This window comes from Symsagittifera roscoffensis, chromosome 1, assembly GCF_963678635.1.
Source record: "Symsagittifera roscoffensis chromosome 1, txSymRosc1.1, whole genome shotgun sequence".
Lineage (NCBI taxonomy): Eukaryota > Metazoa > Xenacoelomorpha > Acoela > Convolutidae > Symsagittifera > Symsagittifera roscoffensis.
Window position 1 is genome coordinate 29,179,853 of NC_087062.1, and position 22,483 is coordinate 29,202,335.

A 22,483-nucleotide genomic window follows, 5' to 3' on the forward strand; every position below is an offset into this window, starting at 1 on the left:
AATCACTTTCAGTCATTTTTTGATATTTATTAAAAAAATAAGCGTAGTTTTGCAAAGAATGCTCAAGAAGTCTTTCTTTATATTTCGTTCGAAAAGTCCAACAAATTAACAATGCAGCTCGAGAATTTTTCAGGATCTTAAAAATCACACACCAGGTTATGAAAAAATGTAGAGGCAATCAACCGCAAAAAAGCTCAATCAACAGAAAAATCAGCATCAGTTCAAACTCAAACTATTTGTTAAAGGTTATAAGTTTTCTCCATTCCAATAACAGATACCAGAAAAAAAAACGATTTCAGGGGTTGAGAGTTTCTTCTCGAATAAGAGTTGAAACTAATCCCTAAGCTTAATTTGTGCTTGTGCAGTGTAATTACTGAAGTACCGCTGAGAAAAAATGTCGGCAATTGATAGATATCCTATACACATATTCAGATATTTAATTTTACGGACAAAACTAAACCTCTTTTTGAGTTGTAGGATCGGTGATCCTATTACTTTTTTGGCAAACCAACAATTCGATTAGAAGTCTTACCTTGTATGCAATATAGTAAAACTAATGAGTAGTACGTAGCTGGGTATTCACTAAAAAATAAGATAAATAGCAAGGAAAGCAAATGGTCGACCAAAAAAAGTTCGAATCTTCAAAAATTTGTATAGAAAAGCCGCAACCCTCCTATGACTGAAGACCCAAGTGCAGTAAGACCGGATAAACCCCACCCCGTGCCCAAATTGAAACCGAGGAGCTAACTGTTGGGACGGATAATAGAGATGATTTGAGCCGTGCTTGCAAAAATTGGGACCCCTCGGATTCCCTGCCTAATCGACAACAGTGACACCCTGAATCCCAACTTTCGGTGTGTTGACCTAGGCAAATAGTGCCCACCCCGACTTACGGAAGTCTTTTCGCGGTCCCTTGTGAACGCAGGGAGCCAAAATTTTGGGATTTTTTGAATAGTGATGAAATAATTCTTGTATAATAATTTGGACTAAATCCGTCGATTGAACCTCAAGTTATTAGCAATTGGGGAAAAACACCCCTAGACCGGAAATAGGAAACTTAAGCGAAATATTGAGCAAGGGTATATTGATTTTATGGCAGCAAAATACTTTAGATACGAACCCCGAAAAATCCCTTGTGAGTAAAAAACCCTCCAACGACTCCTTACGATGTTAGACCTCAGAAATGGATAAGTTGGGAAGTGTTGATGGGTTATCGATGAAACTTATTGAGTAGGACGCCCATAGAGTTTTGAAACATAAGAAGGAAAATTGACCCCTGATGACCCTGGAATGACAATTAAATGACTTTTGGGCAATTAGAAGAAAACTTGCGTAGAAAACCCCAGGATTAATTCCGGAAAATGGCGTGTTTCCCAGACCGAACCCTTTGTAAATGAGAACTGGTAACCTAACTTAAATTGAGAGGGAACTTAGTTATTGGGAACTGAAGCAGAAGTTGAACCGGATATACCTCCTAAATTTTAACATTAAAGTAATTGAAGTAGGTCTCCTGAATAATATGATTTAACGGGATTCATACTTGGGTTCTTGGAGATTGAAACTCTGAAAAATTTAAATTGCACTTCAAACCAATCAAAGTTTTAATTAGGTGAGATATCAAAATCGGTAGAATTGGTCTGATAATATTCGTTTACTGTTTCATAAAAATCAGCTTCAATCACATTATAAGCAAAAATTCCAAGGCGGACGGTCTTTACGACTCCTAAGTTAACTGATGTCCATCGAGCGCGCTTCAAAAATTCCTTTGCTCAAAGCATTCATGCCTCGGTCTCCGATATGACTCGATCTCCGGGATTCAGGGATACACATGGTCGAAGATCTGGGAAGCGCAAATCCATGACGACATGGAATCCATCAAAGCCCTTGGCTATACGAAGTTATTTTTTTCTTCTAACTGATCATCGAAGCAAGTCTTTTGTAAAACGTGGCAGCAAGTTTGCTCATGCCTCCCGTGTACGAAAGAACACGAGGTGTGAATGAACTATGTTCAAATTCTCGGATACATTGCTCATAGCATCTGTTTTTTCCACTTCGTGCTTCCTGTACACACTTGGCAGATCACCAGACTTTGATTTGGCGTAAAGATTGAATACTCTTACATCGAAAAATTCTTTCTCCAATATGCTTCCCCGGACTCCATTAGCTGAAATATCAAGACGCTCTTCATTGCCACTAATTGATGTTCTCACACCCAAAAACTCACCACAAAACCGCTCTAAATGAAGTTGGATCTCAACATTTGAGCAAACTTCGGTCAACATTTCTGCTGTTATGTCTCTCACCTCATTATGCCGATTAGCCAGCAAGACTCCTGTAGAACAAAACAAGCTATGCTCAACGAGAAAATTTTCCCGCAAGCATAATGCAAAGGGGCATCTTTAAGCGGCCAAGTATATCACAAGCACAATGTATCCCGAAACACTGCTTTACTCAGGTGAAAACCATATTCTTCTAACGGCATCGTTGTGAGTAAGCTTGACGCGCCTCTTTCGTTAGCCTGTTCAAATGCTCTTGAGTATGGAGTGCTGACAAGCGATTGCAACACGATATATTTCTTTTTTCGGCGCGCCGTTTGTTCTCCTTCTGATTTTCAGTAGATGCTCGTTTCTGCCTACTTGCAACTCCATCTAAATCAGTATCGTTTGACAAAACTTTCTTATCGAGGTCCCCAGAGATGGCTTTTTGGCTTAATTTGTGCCCTGAAAGTGAAATACGCCCCCCTGACAGCTAGAGAGCTGGAAATAGAATATAACATTTTTTGGATTTTTTAGAAACTTACGGGCTCTCCCATACGGCCGGGAGGTCGGACTCTCGATGGAATCCTTAAATAAGGTTCTTGGAAGACTGGTTGATTCAACATAACTGGGTTTAAATGTAAAATTAGACTCGATATTTGCATAATTCAGTTAGAGATACTTGTGATGAACTTGGATCTCATGACTAGTATCGTCAGAGGAAGAAGGCAGTTAGGACTTTGCATAAGGGGCACCGAAGTTGATGTCAAGATTCGTAAGGATGACCAAAACTCTAATTATAGCAAACACTCAGATAGAAGAAAATTGAAGAGACTAACAAACAGCCTATCCTTAGGCAGAACCTTTACTATAGAGTAAGAATATAGTTGGTTCTTGAAGTTAGAGAGAACATTTTCGATAAGAGAGCGAACAGTCAATTCTTGTTGATAGTTACAGAAAACAGAGATTGAGAAGTCACTAAAAAGTTGGTTCCCAGAGTTAGCGAGAGCAAGGATTACTGAAGTTCGAGAAATCAAGTAAAGTACCTCAAAAAATAGTGATCTGTAGAGACACAAATACTTTAGCAGTTTGAACGGAGTAGTTTGTTTTGAATTTAGTGAGTGTAATTGGATAGTTAGGTGTCTCTAGAGAGGGAGATTCTTTTAGTTGAATTATCTGCAACTTGAATGGCAATTGGGCAATTGTAGTAATAAATCGCGGATCCTTTCCTTTGATAAGAATATTAGACTTTGTTCTGGTCGTTTAGAGCTTCGGACTAGATTTCGTCTGAATTTAAAAACAATTGAAAATTCTTGTGATCGCTAGAGCAATCGATGCAGCCTTAAGAGCAGTGCAAAAGGGGCAAGCGATATAAAACCGTGTGGAAACAATGTCATCAAGTTAAACCTTTCGGGATTGTGGATAGTTATGCATCTCGGTCGCCTCGGTGAAAACATTGCCCAATTGGTCACTTTGCAGCGCCCTTAAGTAAGTATGTGAACGGACCTGAAGAAAAAATCCCTAAATCTACACGAGAGAACAGTAAGTAAATAGATGATACTACCTGTAACTTTTTTGAGTTCCTATAACAAACACAAATACAAAAGCATTCAGTTACTGAAAAGTTTCTCGAATGTGAATTAGCCAAACTAAAAATAACTAAGATGCTTATTTAATATTTTGACACTAAAAGCCAGATATTTGAGTGCTGGGTCGGATTTCAACTGCTTCAGACAAACGCGATAGAGTAGACATCAAAATTTTTAACTTTGAATTAAGTGCCAATTTCATGTTAACGCAAGCAAAGTGTTATCTTTTTGTGCCAAAGTTCAAAAAAGAAAAGCCTGTATCTGCGTAAGCAGCACAGGATGTTCCGACCTTAGTATTGAAAAAATTACATTTTTTTTCAAAGATGTGTCGTTTTTTTTCTGCGTAGCTTAATAGAAAGATCTGAACGAAAAAAAAAAACTGCAAAGAAAGTAGTAAAATGGGCCAATTGGAAAACTTTTTGAAAATTTTTTGTAGAAAATTGGTATGAGAAGTGAAAAAAAAAACAGAAAATTAACAAACGTTTTTGCTGAAATTTTTTTATGTTGAAGTTTTTGATTCCATAAATGGTGCAAAAAAACCTAAGACTAATTTTACCTGAGTTTTCACGACACACCCCCCTCGGTGGAAGAAATAAATTATACAACATAAGTAGGATAATTTATTTAAAAAGAGTTCAATATACTCAGTTCAAAGAAAGTCTCTTGGTTAATTGACGATTTTAGATTATGGAATTTTCAGTTTTCTTCCAGCTCTATTTCCCAACTCGGGTTCCAATCGACTCCCTCGTCAAGTGTAGCGTATCCGAATTTTCGCATGAACAGATGTCTTTCGAGTCGTCGCACTTTTGATTCCATTGGTTTGTCGTTACGATCTTTGAAATCTCTCAGTTGATTTCTGTATTCTTTAAGTGCCTCCTTTAAAAGACCTCTCCCTGTGAGATTTTCCGATATTTCTTTAATTGAGTGCTTTATCGGATCTCCGAATCGTTTAGGTTCTTTGTTTTTCGTTTGTCTGGAGCTTCGTCTAATACCTGACTCTTCCGTACTTGATTCGTCCGAAAATCCTTGTGGTGGTTCGAAATTTGTGTCCATTTCCGAACTTTGTTGTGGATTTCCTCGAATTTCGTCTGCAGCTCGCTGTACTCCTCTTTTTAACAATTGGTCCGCGTACTTCTTCCATTTGGACGGTGCTAAATTGCGATTGTGAAATGTGTCGACTATGTCTTCTAAAGGAGTGTGAGAGTCAATGCATTTCAATTTCGGCCGCTGTTTAGCCTTTGGCGTAGAACTGGACTGAATTTTGGTGTCTACTCTTTCCGGCTTAGATGTCGATTGCTCCTGTTCCAGGTTGGCTGCAGTCGCAGTTTGGCTTGTCCCCTGTTGCTGCTTGTTTCGGCCTTTCTTTTCCTTTTCGCTCTTCTCCGGCTTGTTTGTGTTATTTTCCTCTATAGTTGATTTTGGGCCCGCCAAATTGGGTTTTGCTCTTTTGACTGCCAGATTCAGACCTCCCCCGGCCTCTGTGTCCTTAGAAGTAACTATTGTTTGGCTTTTCTGAAAACGCTCTGTGGGATTCATTGCATCTGCGATTTCCATTTCTCCTTTAAGTTCGTCTTCTGATCCCAGCTCCTCGAGTAATTCTGGAGAACTGATTCTCTCAAACTTTTTTTGTAGGTTCCAACGATGGACTTTTACTCGTGCTCTGTTTTTCTTGTGTCAGTACCGTTTTCGATTGTGCTATATCCGATTTCCTATAAATCGAACCGGCCGATGTCTTAATTGTTGAGTCCGTTTCTGAAGCGATTTTCCCTTTTAGTGGTCTGGTTAAGGCTTGTCCGCTTTTCCTTAGTGGGTCCTTTCGGAGTATTGTCTTGAGTGGTGATTTACATTGATTTTCTACTTTGTCCTTCACAAATCCTTTCTCCCAAGAGTAGATCATTTCCTTTCGAAGGTCGGGATTGAGTAGCCCTGTCTCGTCCACTAATTTCCTGATATCGTTTTTAGCCGCGTCCCTTCTTTCGTTGTTCCAACAAGCGTTCGCCTCCAACAATTCCTTTAGAGCTTTGGCCCTTTCTTTGTCTCTGTCCGATGTTAACTGCTGCTTGTGCAGTGGGCTTGTATCCCTGCTAAGTTGTCCCTTGCGCACTATTTTGAGATTCTCTCTCGACTGGTCAATTCTCCGTTTCAGTTGGGAGGCCGTCAGTGCTGAGCGTTCCAAGTGTTGTTTGTCTAAATAATCGGAATTATTTAAAAACCTATCCCTCACAATTTTAAATTCTGTTTTTGGTAGTCTGCCGAAATGTGCTTGAAACGGGGATACTTGAATTGTTTTCTGCTTGTTCCACCGTAAATCTCTCATTATAGTGCTGAGACATAATTTGATTGATTTATTATTTTCTTCGAGCATCATCACTCCCAGTCTTCTTTTTATAGTTTGGATTGTACGTTCGACCAAACCACAACCTCTGTAGTCCCCCACCGGACAAAATTTTTGCTCGATATTGAGTTCCGAACAGAATTTTTTTTAGCGTTTTCCCCTTAAAGCCTGAAAATTGGTCCAAACGAATTGATTCAGGGACTCCATGTGTGTCGATATATGATCTCAAGAATTTTACTGTGCACTTTCCACTTGTGGATTTCGTAACCTTCACTGATGGGAATTTTGAAAATCGAGCTATAGCTACTAAAAGGTAGATTTTTTTCTTTTTGATTTTCTATAGGCCCCGCGTAGTCTAATTGTACCTCCTGTCCCGGCTGCGTGAGCAGTGGCAGTGGTTTTGACGAATTTTTTGAAATAAGGTATTTTACATTCTTACCATATCTGGTACAGCTACGGCACTCCTCTGCCAAATTCACGATGTCCTTATTCATATGAGGCCACCACAGATATTGCGCTGCTCCCAACATGCCTGGATGCCCTCGATGTATTCGTTTCAGGACAGCTTGTCTTAGTTGTACTGGAACTGCTAGCCGGTTATTCACCAAGATGCAGTCGTCCTGAACTGCCATCTGTGACCACAACGGATTTGTATAAGGTCCCATCAATTCAAATCCTTGTTTGTCCCCTCTTTCGATCACTCGTCTGAGGCGGTCCATCCACGTGTCTTCTGTGGTCAATTCTGCTAGTAAACTTTTGTCGAACAGTTTTGCTAGATTGTCCAAGGTCTCTACTTGTTGCTGCTTTGGCCGTTTCGTTTTTCCCAGTCCCTTTGGCGGTTCTATTGAGCACACTTCCTCTTCACTCTCCGCCTCTTCTGTGGTTGTCAGGTCCATCTCTATTACTTGCACCTCACTGAGTTTCCGTTCCGCCGATGCGATCGTTTTAGTCACTGCTGAACTTGATTTGTGTTCCGAGCTGTCACTGACTTCTTGGGTGTGTGCCACCAGTTCTCTATTTTCCTGAACATTGTCTTCTCCGCCTATTAGCTGCCAGAATGAGAGTAGTCTTTGATCCGCTTCTCTTTGTTGATCCGGTTCCAGCTGCCATTTCACCCGTGATGCATGTCTGGTTTCACTGTCGGAGCTATCTCTGTTTTTCCGGCCCCCTCGAATTATTTTCTTGTACGCTGAACTGTCTCTGTGATCTCCTCCTCTTCCGAAAGTTCATTTGTGTTGGATAGTGAGCGGTTCCACTTTGGGTCCATTAGACTCTCCTCGCGCTCCTCATTCCGCCATTCTTGTGGTGAGCTCGACCACCAATCGTATGATCTGTTTCCGTTTCCTGACATCTCGATCTTTGAGTCTGTTTTTTTTTAATTTCCGGTACTGGTTGTTTTATGATTTTGAATTTATTTAAGACTGACTGTTTGTTGGGTTGATTTGACAAAAAAGTGTTTTGCTTATGTTGAACTGTTGTGTTTTAATGTTTTTGCAGTCGTGAAAACTGTTTTCTCTCGTTCCGGTCGAGCTTTGTTCGGTTTTGACCGTTTTGGTTGCTATAGCAACCATTACTTGATGACTGTTTCTTAGCATTCCTTCTAGAACATTCTAGAACGTTTTCGTTCCGGTTGAGCGACCCAATTCCTTTAAACCTACTGTTCCAGCAGTCGAACGCTTCATGAAAGGAGTTTATTGTCGCTACTACAAACTTTTCGTCTAATTCTGATTCGGGCCAGGGATCATTGAAGGGATCACGCGATAAATAATCAACTATGCCCATGTCCCTCCCCGGAATGTGAACTATTTTGAACTGATATGGCAGTAACCGGTCAACCCACCGGGTTAAACGTGATTGGTAGGTCTTTTTTGATTTGTTGACATCCAATGCTGTTGTAAGCGCTTTATGGTCAGTTGCAATGATAAATGTTGTCCCCAGGAGGTAGTGTTTATATCTATCTACTGCCCAAACAACTGCCAATAACTCCAATTCATTTGTTGAATTTTTTTTCTTGGGCATTTAGGTATCTGGATGCGAATGAAATTGGGACCCACAGGCCTTCATCATTTTTTTGTTCTAAAGTAGCCCCTAACCCATCATGGCTAGGATCGCATTTAACTCGTGTTTCTCGAAACGCATCGTAATAATGTACTTTTGTTATGACTGCCACAGCTTCTTTTATAGCATTAAACACTACGGTGTGTTCCTCCCCCCACTCAAATTTTTTCACCGACAGTTTCATGTTTTTTAACTTTTTCTTTTGATTCTCTTCTTTTAGAAGTGGTCTTAATTTTTCAGTCAGACTTGCTGCGTTGGGTATAAATTTAGCTAAGTGATTTATGCTTCCCAGGAATGACCTTAGCTGTTTAAGCGATTTCGGCGGGTTTAAATTTACTACTGCTTCCGTTTTAGTGATTTTTGGTTTAACTCCTGCCTCTGAGAGATGATGACCCAACCAATTCACTTCTTGTTTGAAAAATTCGCATTTTGATAGTTTCAACGCCACATTTTCCGAATCCAATTTTTTTAATACTGCTTCTACCAAATTTGCATGTTCAATTTCACTTCCCTTTGACACAATAAGTATGTCATCCAGAAAACAGAACGTGTTTTTAGCGTGGTTGATGGTTCTGTCCATAGCCTTTTGAAATTCAGCTGGCATATCTGCTAAACCATAGAACCCTGTCAAGAATCTGTAGGTTCCAGTTGCTTTTCCACCAACAATGTTGAAGTTGCATTGTCTAGCTGTATCTGCAGCCAATTTTAATTGACTGTACGCATATTTCAAATCTAACACCAAAAAATATAGCGTACCCTTTTTGTTTTCAGTTACAATCTGGCTTACCCCATCAATGAGTTCATATACATTTGGCATTTGGTATTTGATTTTGAACAATTGTCTATTGATTGGTTTTGTATCCATTGCCAATTTTATTGAGTCGTCCTTCTTTACTGTTATCACAATCGGAGCGATAAAGCAATCACTTGTACATTTATCAAGTTTTGTTATATGACCTTCTGTCAACAACTTCTCGATTTCTTTTTCGACTTTATCTTGTATGTGAATTGGGATTCTTCTCCCCTTTTCTTGGATCGGACATAATGGATATTTAAATTTTGAACTGACAATGTGATTTTTCGAAATGCCTTGTCTTTCAAATAGGTTTTTAAATTGAGTGAAAAATTTTTCTTTCCAACCTTCTGACTGCTCGCACATGAGCACGTCAAACCTGGTGAGTTCCTTGGGTTTTTGTGTAGTCACTATTCCCACTTGTCCTTGCAGATCTAGTCCCATGATACATCTAGTTTTTCGTTGTGATACCAGAAAGGTGGCGCCCTTTACTTCCCAGCCCGCTGACCTCAGATTGGTTTTTAGGGCTCCCAGTATACTGATCGGTTGTTTGTTGTAGTCCACGAATTTGGTTTGTAAATTCAGTTTATCGGACGGTATGAATCTTACTTTGTTTGATTTATCCATAATTTCCTTTGTTGTCGCCCAGTTGAGAAATGAAACTGGACTTCCAGTGTCCACTGTTAATTGAATTATCTGGTTATCTATTCGTACCATGGTCTTTAGTGATTTTACACGATTCATTGTTGGATCGCGGATCGAATCTATTTTCTGAACTCGCACCATTTTTCCGTTTGGTTTGTCCCTCATTTCGTTGATTCGGTCTTTCACATATTTTGAAACTCTCTCGTTTTCCGGTTGATAGGTTTGTATCGACATAACTTCAAATTCGCTACATGACCCAACACCTTCACTTATCTGATCGCATTCCTCTACCGATCCTTCCGAGTCTTCTGCAACTTCACTTACTTGTTGGGATCTGCACATTTTAGCGAAATGATTGGGTTTGCCACAGTGTTTACAGGTTTTCCCCATCGCTGGACAATTTTTCAGGTGTCAATTGAGTTTTCACGGCTTAAATTAAGCGTAAAAAGTGTATTTATTGTAAGCCAACAAGCTCATAGCATTAGTTCGAATTTTTGGAGCAAAAACCAAATATTTCAAAACACCGGTACTACAAAGTTTTTCAATGCTGATTGAATCACGATTGGAAGAGATTTAATATGATATTTTTCTCAAACCACACCGATGATTGCCTGTGGTACCTGATTTTTTGTGGGAAGCAAAAAAGAGTAAAAAAGAGAAAAAACTAAATCACCTGAACACAAAGTTTCTTCCCATTTTTCAAATGGTCGGAACAACAAATTTTCTAGAGTAATATCATCCAACTAAAACTAATTTGTTGACCTTGACAAAATGCAAAGACTTAAAACACGTTAAAGAAAAAGCTCAAACAATTTTTCGAATAATCAGATCATAGAGTTCGGGAAAGTTTTTTAAATTTAACACTGGAAGTTCCGCACAACAGATGACGAATTAATCTGCCAAAAGCATTAAATTATTACTGTTGTTATGGTTTTCATAGCGGTTATTCGCTATGAGTTTAATGGCATTTTGAGATATCTGAATATCATACGATTTCTTGAAACTTCCTTGCCAACGCCGGAAAAACATTTCAAACGCCATGAAAACAGCAGAAAAAGCTGTAAACTTTTGGCTGATTTAACCATCGTTATCAAACTTCTTCAGTTTTATGGGGAAATTTCCATCAATTTTAGTATATACTTGTTTTTCCGCGTAAATCAGAGAAAAAATACCCGTTGATTGTTTTTCTTCGTCTCTCTATTTTTCCATATCGTATCTCTATATGAACAAAATGTAATACACATTTGTATGATTGAACGAAACAAAAAATCACTTTTTATGCCATTTTAAAAACTTCTTTTCTGCGATTTGCAGAATGAAAAAATTTGAACAACGCCGTATTTTGTCATTACACGAGGGGGTGAAAAGTTGGAAAAGTGCAACAAACTTTTATTCGAAAAGTATCGTTTCGATGGTTTTGCTGCACGACATTTTTCACCAAAATATGCCACAAAAAATTGTGTCAACTGCTTGCTTCTGTGAAAACAGTTTTTTTAACGCATTGCTTGAACGCAATCTTGATTTTGAATAGCTCTGACACAAATGGTATACAATTTTTCTGTAAAAAATGCTTAGCAAAAGAGTCGAAAATTGCCAGCGAATAAGAACACCGACCCAAGTATACGTCTAAATAGTATAAAATCGGAACTATAAAAATCAGTTCGCAAATTTCATTTACAGTCGAAATCGTCAAATTTGGACATGTTGCATCTTGTGAATTGAAGCGGGATAGAAACAGTCTTTTCTTTTTTTCCGGTAAAAATTGAATAATTCCTTTGCATAGTTTTGAATGAATAATTAATTTTTAAGATAACAAAAATAAACAAAACTGCTCGTATCAGGGCGAAGCCCTGAATGTTCCGACTGCCTTTTAAGGTTTATGGAGCAGCAGTAATAAAATAAAAATTTAAATGAAATAAAAAAAATGAAATTTTTTTTTCAAATTTGAAATTTTTTATGAAAATCATCCCCCCACACGCCATTTGAAGTACAAAAAGATAGATTTCATTCCTTGTAACAAATCAATTATGGCAAATAAGCTTCGTTCAACCAATTTGGAACGATTTTTAAGACGGATTAAATCTCCGCTTACGCGTTAAGAGCGCCAATTATATCGCGCGTTAATTGTCCCAAATTGGTCAAAATGGCAATCTTTAAACCCTCATAACTTTACAAAAAATGATCACAGGTGAAATATCTTTTCAAATTTAAGCTCAAGACAACAATGGCTTTCGAATGATATAAAAAATTCCGTCAAAAATGGCTAGTTAAAAAGTCGAAATTTGTCTGAAGAAAAAAAAACCCACCCCGAGCACAAATATTCCGTTACTTTCGTATCGAAAGTCGGAACAACAAGACTGCTCGTATCAGGGCGATACCCTGAATGTTCCGACTGCCTTTTAAGGTTTATGGAGCAGCAGTAATAACATAAAAATTTAAATGAAATAAAATAAAATGAAATTTTTTTTTTTCAAATTTGAAATTTTTTATGAAAATTATCCCCCCACACGCCATTTGAAGTACAAAAAGATAGATTTCATTCCTTGTAACAAATCAATTATGGCAAATAAGCTTCGTTCAACCAATTTGGAACGATTTGTAAGACGGATTAAATCTCCGCTTACGCGTTAAGAGCGCCAATTATATCGCGCGTTAATTGTCCCAAATTGGTCAAAATGGCAATCTTTAAACCCTCATAACTTTACAAAAAATGATCACAGGTGAAATATCTTTTCAAATTTAAGCTTAGGACAACAATGGCTTTCGAATGATATAAAAAATTTCGTCAAAAATGGCTAGTTAAAAAGTCGAAATTTGTCTGAAGAAAAAAAAAACCCACCCCGAGCACAAATATTCCGTTACTTTCGTATCGAAAGTCGGAACAATTATCAAGATATCTTCTTAAGTTGACGTTGAGACTATAATGTGTTACTTTTTGTAAGCTTTGGTATAACTACTCAAATGTGAAGCTTAGTCGCCCTTAGTTGCCACTGGGCTAACTCAAACTTTGTTTATGTTATCGTTTTTTATTAAACTTTTTTCTCAGGCGTTCTTCTTTGCCGCAGCCGCATTTCCTCTGCCCCTCCCCGCTCCTTTCTTCCCCCTACCTCGACCTCTGCCTCTGCCTCTGCCCCTACCTCTGCCCCCTCCTTTTTTCCCAGCACCTTTCTTTGCTCTAGCTGGCTGATAATCCGAATAACAACTACTCGTCGTCCAATCGGAGCTACATGACGAAGTCGTCCAACACGAAGACGACGTGGTCGTACAGTAACTAGAAGTCGTATAACAAGTTGATGTGGTATAGGAAGTAGTGCAACTTGAAGGTCGCCTCTTAGGAGTTGGTCGATAATGGGGATCGTAATGAGGATGATGATGACACCCTCTCCTATGATGGCCATCGCAACATCCCTCTTCGTAAATGTAAGGCCAGTAGACCCAGTAACCAGAATGACAGGAATCGTAGCTGCTGTAGCTCCAACTACTGTGCCAGCTTCCACTTCCACTGAAACTGGAAGTAAGGATACTGGATAAGGAGCCGGAACCAGACCAAGAGCCAGATCCAGACCAGGACCCGTCGCTAAAGGAACCGAATGAAGCCCCACTTTCGTTGTCCTCGTCGGCCTCGGATCCAAATTTCCTTGTGAGTTCCTTCTCTTTGCCGACCTTGGCCTTCGATGCTAAGGTTGACCTAAAAGAGCCAAAGTGGTAACTGATCTCGCTAAGCTTCTTGGCCGACTTGATGCTATTGTCTTCTTAAATTCTTACATTCTTACATTTTCTCATATTTTTGAGATAATTGATTGACGTTATCAAAGTCTGATGCATTAATATATGAGATGTTTGGAGCGCTTAATTTTTTAGTGATGCAATTTATCTTTAGTTTTTTAGCATTAGCACTAATGTCCTCCCCCATTAATAGTTGACAGCAAAGATAGCCAACACTTAACTAACCATTTCGAAATTGATTTTATAAAAAAGTGCCAATGTCATCTAGAGTTAATTTTGTAGTCAAAATTTAGTTGAAAACTTAGTTATAAGTTCCCTCATAATAATTTTGAAACTGGTAACAATGGTTCACCCGTGGCATTTTTATGGCCTTGTGGTAAAAATAACTCTTATTTTGTCGCCCGTTTTTTTCATTGGACAACTAAAAGGAAGAAAGACACCGTCTTTTTTGCTATGCAGCAACCATCGGAGGATTTTTAAAATTTAAGCAAAAGTGTTTTTGATAGAAATGAAACTTTTTTGATTGAATAGAATGAGATCAGTTATCACATCGGCTCACATTGGGTCAAAGATAGCATCGAAACATGGATACATTGGTCGTTCACTCAGATTCCAGACTGACTTTTCTGCCACACAATTGATAATTTAACATGACGGGCGGCGTAATAACCTATATTATCGTAGCATATTTATGCTATTTTGAGCAAAATTTAACTGCAATGTTTTTTAAAATATAAAACCTTGAATGATATGGAAACCTTGATAAAGCAGTTAGTATCGCTCTTTATTGGTTCTGAATCTCTAGTTCTGAAAAAGTGATAGTGTTGTAGGTAGCTTAAGTTCTCTGTAGCTAAAAAATGAAATTCTTTCCTAAAGTATATGCAAACTATATTGTGATTCTTAGATATCCTTTGTTGGATAAGTTCGTTTGATTGGTAAGTTTAAATGTTGACGCGTTATGATGTTCGTTGGGTCGTCTGTATGTTGGGGTTTGTCTACCAGGACGATGAAGTTGTATGATGCGTAGTTGTAGTCCAAGTAGTAGTATACGAGGGGGTGCAAGATTCTGTCGTCGTGTAGCTCGAAGAGGCAGAGGGGGGTCTCTTTCGGGGGGTCGGTCGATAGTGTGGGTCGTAATGAGGGTTATGGTGACAGCCTGTCAGAGGATCAAGTTAAAAATAGGCTGCCCAAACAGCCAAAAAAGAACAAAAGATTATCTTTAAAGCATCAATTAGACTTATAGAGGGCATATCATGAAATAAAATTTGGAAAGATTGAAGTGTTTCAAAAACGAACTTTTAGAAGTCCAAGTTTGCATTACGTGAAAGAAACGATGAAACATTGCAATCCTTAAAACAGCTCTCAAAAATTAGGTTATTAGCTTAATTCATTTAAAGAAGCCTAAATTTAAGTGGATTCCTTTTCTGTGTTTCCCGTCGCAACATCCCTCTTCGTAAATATAAGGCCAGTACACCCAGTAACCAGAATGACAGGAGCTAAAACTACTGTAACTCCAACTACTGTGCCAGCTTCCACTTCCACTGAAACTGTGACTCAAACTGGAAGTGAGGATACTGGACAAGGAACCCGAACCGGACCAGGACGACCCGGACGCGGACCAGGATCCGTCACTCCAGGAACCACTGCCCCAAGACGCTCCACTTTCATTGTCCTCGTCAGCTTCGGAGCCAAACTTCCGCTGCAATTCTTTTTCCTCTCCGACTTCGGCCTTCGATGCTATAGTTGACCTTAAAGGGCTCTTATAGTAATAACTGATCTCATTCGCTCCATTTCGAAAAAAAATAGATCAAGTTTTTATGAAATCCTATTCCTGTATTGGCCTTCTTTGATGTCAACTTAATGCATTCGATGCTGGTTTTATAGAAGGTGTTTAATGCAGTAGGTACACTATCGAGACACCCTTCCTTCGGCATTCTGTACGCCGAGCTATTTTAACGAAAAAAATCACTCAAAAACCACTCAAATACATTTTGTTTTTAATGAATCAAAAAAGCCTCAAAATTATTTAACTTTTCATTGCTCCTTTTGTGGTTTTGTTACATTAAATAATGTGCAGCTAAATACATTCATGAAAGGTTTGAATCAAAATGTAAAACCTAAATAACTTCCTTTTCTATCTCAAATTTAATAAATGATTTCTGCGCGTTTTTATCTAAATTTATTGCAAGTAATAATACATGGACATGTTAAAGAGTACAGTCGCGAGACATAGAAGTAATTTTTTTTAATTCTTCAAACGATGAAATAAACGAATGCGTTTCTTACGTTTTCCTTATAACTTCGTTTTACGATTCACGGTTCAAATTTTGAGAAATGAAAATGTGAGGATAGATAAAAATTGTAAAAAGTTTTTTTTTCGAAGCGTCGTTTGAACATTCAGTTAGAAGGCTTAAGTGTGGGGTTCTTAGTTCAAAAACATCCCCGTAAACAGTGGAAGAAGTTTGAAACTTCAGACTTAAAAGTATTCGTTGGAAAGATAAAAATCTAATCTATGCCCTTATTCAGGTTTCCCTCCACAAATGAAAACTAAAAAGTTTGATATAACTACTATGTTGATTCATTTCATGAAAGTGTTTTATTTATACGTAACTGGGCGAAATTATATTTTCGGGAAAAATTAATCGAACAAATCATCAAGCCTTAACTACCAGTCGCTGTCCAGGAAAACTATACGATGGAACTATTACCACAAAAACCAAAGCAGAACATTGCTAGGCAATTATCACTGAAAATTCCAAGCACATTAATAAAAAACAAGATTTTTTAAAAAAAATTGAGCCGCATTTTTGTATTTTTGTGCGTGTTGAGAATAATGTTTGTAAGGTTTATAGTTTTTTTAAATTGGTCATTTTTTATTACAATTTTTTAAACATAAAGATGAAAATAAAAAAACTCCAATAATTTTTTCCTTTAGTTTTCAATTTTTTAATGAGTTATAAAAATGCCAAGGAAGAACACAATGAAGCTTTTAAAATTCTAGTTTTTAACGGCTTTAAAAAGTTTTTTGTGCTATTAAAACACCTATAATAGTCCGAAAAAGAGCCAAGAAAACGCGTTTCAGTGACTTTTACTTTTTGCGCTGGTCAAACATCATCACAAAACATCACATAAAAAGCATGCCACTTTTTATCTTTTTTCTTATTTTTTAAAAAACTGGATAAGGTGAGTTTGAAAAGGTAGACAAAAAAAGATTCAAATCTTTTAAATCCGTATAAAACGTGAACAAAGTTGTAAGTTTTAAAAAGCAAAATATTTATTGAATGAGAACAAAAATTAAGTCAAATTATTCAAATGAGTATAAAATATATTTTTTGCCTTGTCTCTAAAAGATCGATTGCTTTCCATTTCTTGTCATAGGCATAAAAACTAAAACTGCATACTTTTGGATTCACATAAGGGCAAAACTCAACTGCTAATTAAAGTATACAATGTTCGACGGATAAGATAATTACACTGATTCCAAAATCGACTATCTGCAAGTGGAATGAAGAAATTTTTCTATATATTAGCGTCAAAAATGGTTACGTAGCAGTTTTTAGATAAACGCGTATTCATACTCGTCAGTAAGCAGACAAATGCTGAATTAACTAATCAGAATCGAGACAATGTCAAATGTTTATAAATATTACTTAGTTATTTCGTAAGCTGGCTTTCTCATCTCGATTCTGATTGGTTGATATAGTATTTGTCTGCTTACCGGCCAGTATGAGTAAGCGGTTGTATAAATACAGCCAGCACTCCGTCAAAAAATTAACCTTTTGCGATGAAAATGCTTAGTATCATTTTGTTACAGAAACAAAAACAGCTTACTCGCTTCTAAGAGAAGTGAAAAAAAAAATTTGATTAGAATGGATTTTTGGGTCTAAATCACTGGCGATATAATCGATTGCCATGTTAGGCTTAAAAAACAAAATTGGACAAAAAATGGATTTAAATCCATTTTTCTGGCCATTATAATTCATTTGAAATCCATTGCAATGGATTATAAAACAAGTACAAAATCATTTTAAAATTTTTCATTTTTCATTATATTTTTGTTCCGCGTCGTGCAAAATTTTGCAAGAATTTCTTCATTTAACAAATGAGTAATGCAAAGTCTTTGCAAAGTGACTCCTTTTCACTTTGCGAAATCTTTGCACGTCCTACTTCTTTTCTAAACCTAAATTCAAATTGCAAAAAGATGCTCCCTTACAACCCCCATTCAAACGTTTGCTTCTTTGCCACCCCACACTTAAACCCCATTCCCCCACCTGACCTTCTGGGACTCCCCCTCACGCTGAACCACCCCGCTTCGCCTGATCCAATCCCAACCCTGCTCCCACCTGAACCAACCACCAAACGAATCGCAACTGCACCAGCAACCCCCCAAACTCTGATCCGGTTCAGGTATGGTGAGTGTGAGTGGAGGGGGAGGGTTTGGTTCAGTTGGGATTCATTTGGAGGTTGGTTCAGGTGGGGGCAGGGTTGGGATTGGTTCAGGTGGGGGATGGCGGGTGTAAAGTTACAAAGGGGCAAATATTAGAGGGAACAGAAGCGGACAGTTGTTGAAAGGAACAAAATTCCGCTATTGAGTAACATGAAAAAGAAACAAAATTATCAAAATTTTTAAATAATCAAAAATAACCAACTTTAGTTTAAAACGTAGAAAAAACTTTATATGCGATGGAATTCGCATCTCAACAAAAGGAGAAAAAAACGATTATAATTGATTTTTTTTGTCAATTTCCACAAAAGTAAAAAAAAATCAATTGAAATGGATTAAGAATGGATTCTGTTTCCCCGAAAAATAGTAAAATTCTAACCCATTTTTAAACGATTATAATATATTTTTTTCGCTGTTGTGGACACTGTCAGTGAAACTCAATGATATCGATTTTTATTCATGGAACTCCAATGCGAGTAGTTTTGCGACCGACTTACGAAATGACTGAAATAAACTTTAGCATAAATAGTTAGCTTTGCCTGATTTCAATTATCTATAAAAAATGTGATATTATAAAACACAGTAGTAGCGGTTTAATGCTGTATCATGTAGTACCTTTTTTTGATCAGATTGCAAAAACTTCAAAATAAATTGTCTCAGTGGCCAGAAAAACTAGTTTTAATGTTTGACTGTTTGGACACAACTTAGCGGCTAGCGGATGAAATTGAGTTTTGATATACAAATTATGCGAATAGAATTATTTGTATTTTCTATTTTTCAGCAAAATTTTCTACAAATTACAGTTGCTTATTTTTTTACACTTTATTCTGCCCTGGGAACCAACTATCTCTCCCAGAAATTTAAATTTCTCTGTGTGATGATGGTCTTTCTATATGTTTTTTTTTCAAAACTTTATTTGCAATTACAACTGTCGGAAAATTTTGTCCTGTCATCAAAGTTGGTTACATTTTTTTCTTTTTTAAGCTATCCTCAACCACAGCATGTCAGAATGGGAAGCTAGTTTTAAATTGTTTTTTTTTTATGATCAACAAGGAGTGATTTTTGGATAAAATTAAATATATATGCCTTTATGTCGTCAAGCTGTCGGGAGTTATTTTCTTTAATGTAATGCTAGTATTCGTTTTTATCATATCGTAACAAACCTTCTTTTTGTTTCACCTCCCGAAGTCACAGGTTCCTGTCCAGACTTCTGAGCAGACTTGCCCTCAATGTCTTGGTCTGCCGGCGGAGCAGATGGACTAGATGCTTTCACTGGTCCATACTTCATACTCCTGGCAGGACCAGAGGATACCCGAACTTTCTTCTTAGAGTCTTTGGTTGGGTCCCGCGATCTAGAAGTGGGGTCTCCGGCTGACTCCTCTTTAGCCTCAGATCCCGACACTGCTGGCTCAGCTTCTGCGTCCAAATTGGAACCTTTGGTGATTTCTTCCGGACCTGGAACATCGGCACCGGGTTCCTTAGAAGATCCCTGATCTTCGGCAGATGCCTGAGCAGAGAATGGTGGAGCCTCTGACGTTTCTTCAATTGGCTCTCCCAAAGTATTAGTTCGCGGCTGGCTCTTACTTCGTTTCTTTCTTGGAGCAGGCCTTGGCCCTTTCATGGATATTTTTTCTCCTGTGGCTGTTGACACTCGTTTTTTCCCTGACTCGAAGTCTTTAATAACTTTGTTGATATCAGTTTTCCGTCGCCAAGATGATGACCTTCGTCTTGATCTGGACCTCTTTTGTCCAGTAGGATCTCTTCTGGATCCCGATCTTCCCTTGGTCCCCGATCGTCCTTTGGCTCCCCTAACTCGGTTTGATCCCGACCGTCTGTTAGAACCATATCTTCTCTTGGAGCTAGACCTAGCTTTGGATCTAGAGCTCCGGTAAGCCTTTTCAGGTATGCAGATGTTTAGAAATAAATACCTCTTTTTTTAAATCACCCAACGAAAAAAAAAATAGAAAAAAAATACAATAGTGACTAGAATTGTCCGTACAACCACGCATTAAAGGCAAGCAAGTTGAGTGATAAATCACAAAAGTTGGCATTTTTTATCTTAAGTTCTCAGTTTGCATATCTAAACTATAATTCTAAAGGACAATAAATTTAGGGCAATAACAAACATTTGTAGTTTGTGTTCCTTCAGTATTCTCAGAGTTGCCAACTATTGTGATTAATCGCCCATTTGGAATTTCTAATACAGAAAAAGTTTTGTTGGTACCTCAGCTTTATTTCATGGCCAAAAATTTAATATAAAATTTTAATTAAATGTCGTTGTTTGCTACCAAAAAGTATATACCAATATTTGTAAAATTATTTTTAGACAACTCAAATACTGAATGCCCTTCGTTTCAGTTTATACAAATGGGCGATATGTCACAATTGCTGGAACAATTGTTATCTTAGGCAAGTTTACTTAATTTAAACAAAAACCATTGGTAAAAAACTATAAACCGTTTCTTAAAAAAGCGTTAATTTAGAAGTGCCAACTATTGTAATATATCACCCTGCTAAGTTCTGTTTAGCAGACTAGTGTTCCCGCTTTTCGTACTTGACATTTCTGAATCTGATTCTTGATTATAGTTATCGTCAGATTCATTGGCGTCACTGGGAATTCCTTCAGAGCCTCCTGAATCATCAAGTTCATCGGAGCCTCCTGAATCACCAGGTCCTTCTGAGCCTCCCGAATCACCAGGTCCTTCGGAGCCTCCTGTCTCTGGAGAACCTTCGGAGTAATCAGGTCCAGTAGAGCCGGCGGTCGACGCCTCGTCATTGTCTGTTTCTTTGGAACCGTCATTGCTATTTTTAAAATCAGAACCTGATTGTCCTGAGAGTTGAGACCCCGAACCCGCAGATTTGGATCCAAACGATTTACTAGCTCCACTCTTGGGAACAGAACCTTCACTGAAACCCGATGAGTTCTGAAATGACTTCTGAGTTGAGTTTGAGGCTGTCTGAGATCCAAGCTTAGAACTGGTCGCAGATTGCTTCGACGAGCCACCTTGACTGCTAAAGCCTGATTTTTGAGAAAATCGTCCAAGACTATCTTTTCCAAAAGATCCTGTGTCTTGCCGTGACCCTGATTTCTGTGATGATCTTGGGTTACTGTCTTTTCCAAAAGGCTCTTGATTTGATCTTTTATTGCTTCCCAAGGAGCCTGGTTGCTTTGTGCCATTAGTTGAACCAACACCTTGTGAGGTTTTGCTAAAGGAGCCTTGACCTGACTTTCCAGATATTCCTCCTTGAGTGTTCTTTCCAGAAGATGCCTGACTTGATCTTCTATTAGTGTGCGGTGGGGGAACACCTTGACTGATGGGTTTGTTAAAGTCTGGGTAATTTATCCTCTCTCCTTCGGGTGTTTCGAAGTACCTCTCGCCTCCCTTGTTTTCTGCTTGCATTCTTTCGATGTTCGTCACTCCTCGAGGCGCCTGTATTTCTTGCTCACCCTTTATGCGTGCAGGTGTTTAGAAGCTACTTTAAAAACTTTCGCAAATCAAAAAGCCTCAAAAACAGCTTGATAGCTGACCTGATCCAAGTCTTGAAAAAAACACTTTTTTTTAAAACGAAGAGAACATTTTGCTAGCTTTTAAAAACATGCTGAACTTAAGGGCAAAACAAAAAACTCTCAAACATTCGAAGTGAAAAAAAAAATTGATGACAATGAAAAACACAAAAAAGCAGATACATTTCCAAGTTTTCTAACTATTTTTTCGCTAAAATGGTGATAATAATCATAACTTTTACACATTTTTTGCAAATGTTTCAATATGGTCGTCTGACAACTCTTTGCTCAGGTATACCCATTTCAAAGATAAAGAAAATAGTGTATTATATCGATTCATTTGATCATGTCAATCAATTGATGTGCGATTTGTTAAAAACTGACAACTGACTTAATCATTTTTGACACTGCTTTTTTTTTCGGAAGTAGTGCTATAAGGCGATTAAACTAAAAGTTAAGCCCTGATTAGCTGGATTGCACTTCTAAGAATCTGCAATGGTATGCTTGTTTGTTCATTTGCCTGTTTACTCCCCCCTCTTCCTTTGGCCTCCTTCCTGAGGTACTGGTTCTCCTGCACCAACCTCTTCACCTGTTCCTGCAGCAGTCTTCGTTCACTCTCCAGCTGCTTAATGTACGCATTCGCCTGGATCATGAACTGAAACAAATATGTGTAATAAACAACGATAGTCATAATCATTTACTTTTCAATCCACAACTTACAACTATACAGTATAGCTTGCCGAGGCTTGAGTAAGCTACATGTACCTCAAGGTAAATTTCACAAAAATTATCGTCAAGATTGCGGCTACTCCACTGATTCAACATTGACTGGGTTTATTTTATAAGTTTCAAAAAAGTCTGGACTACGTTAAAAGAAGTCTGCAATTTTTTTTCTGGAAAAATTGTTTGTTTGAACATGAAGGATTTTGCGACCAAAGAGAAGAAATAAAAATTACCTCAGGTTTGGAAATTTTAGTACACATAATAAAGACTTATCATGCGCCATTTGACAGGCCGATGCACTTTCGGTATTATACCAAGCCAATTTGAACTGAAGCGTGCTAGTAGTCTAGGATTTTCTCGAGGCGGGGGCGGATTTTCAAAAAAAAACGACAAAAAGTTGTTGTCGACCT

General features: G+C 38.0%; 2 protein-coding genes across 2 annotated transcripts in view; one reads left to right on the forward strand and one right to left on the reverse strand.

Moving 5' to 3' along the window:
• Positions 1-377, forward strand: part of LOC134855923 (1,25-dihydroxyvitamin D(3) 24-hydroxylase, mitochondrial-like) — a 6,959-nt gene extending 6,582 nt beyond the window's left edge. Inside the window, exon 10 of the mRNA XM_063872333.1 lies at positions 366-377. Coding sequence (XP_063728403.1) covers positions 366-377 — 12 coding nt within the window. The remainder of the gene's footprint in view (positions 1-365) is intronic.
• A 19,981-nt stretch (positions 378-20,358) lies between these two features.
• LOC134856023 (uncharacterized transmembrane protein DDB_G0289901-like) lies at positions 20,359-21,246 on the reverse strand. Its single transcript, XM_063872424.1, has one exon. The coding sequence runs from the start codon at positions 21,244-21,246 to the stop codon at positions 20,359-20,361; it is 888 nt and encodes a 295-aa protein (XP_063728494.1).
• Positions 21,247-22,483: the final 1,237 nt, after the last annotated feature.

Bases quoted from the DNA above. Each gene is read 5' to 3' on its own strand.
- LOC134856023 (XM_063872424.1), bottom strand. From the start codon at position 21,246: ATGCAAGCAGAAAACAAGGGAGGCGAGAGGTACTTCGAAACACCCGAA.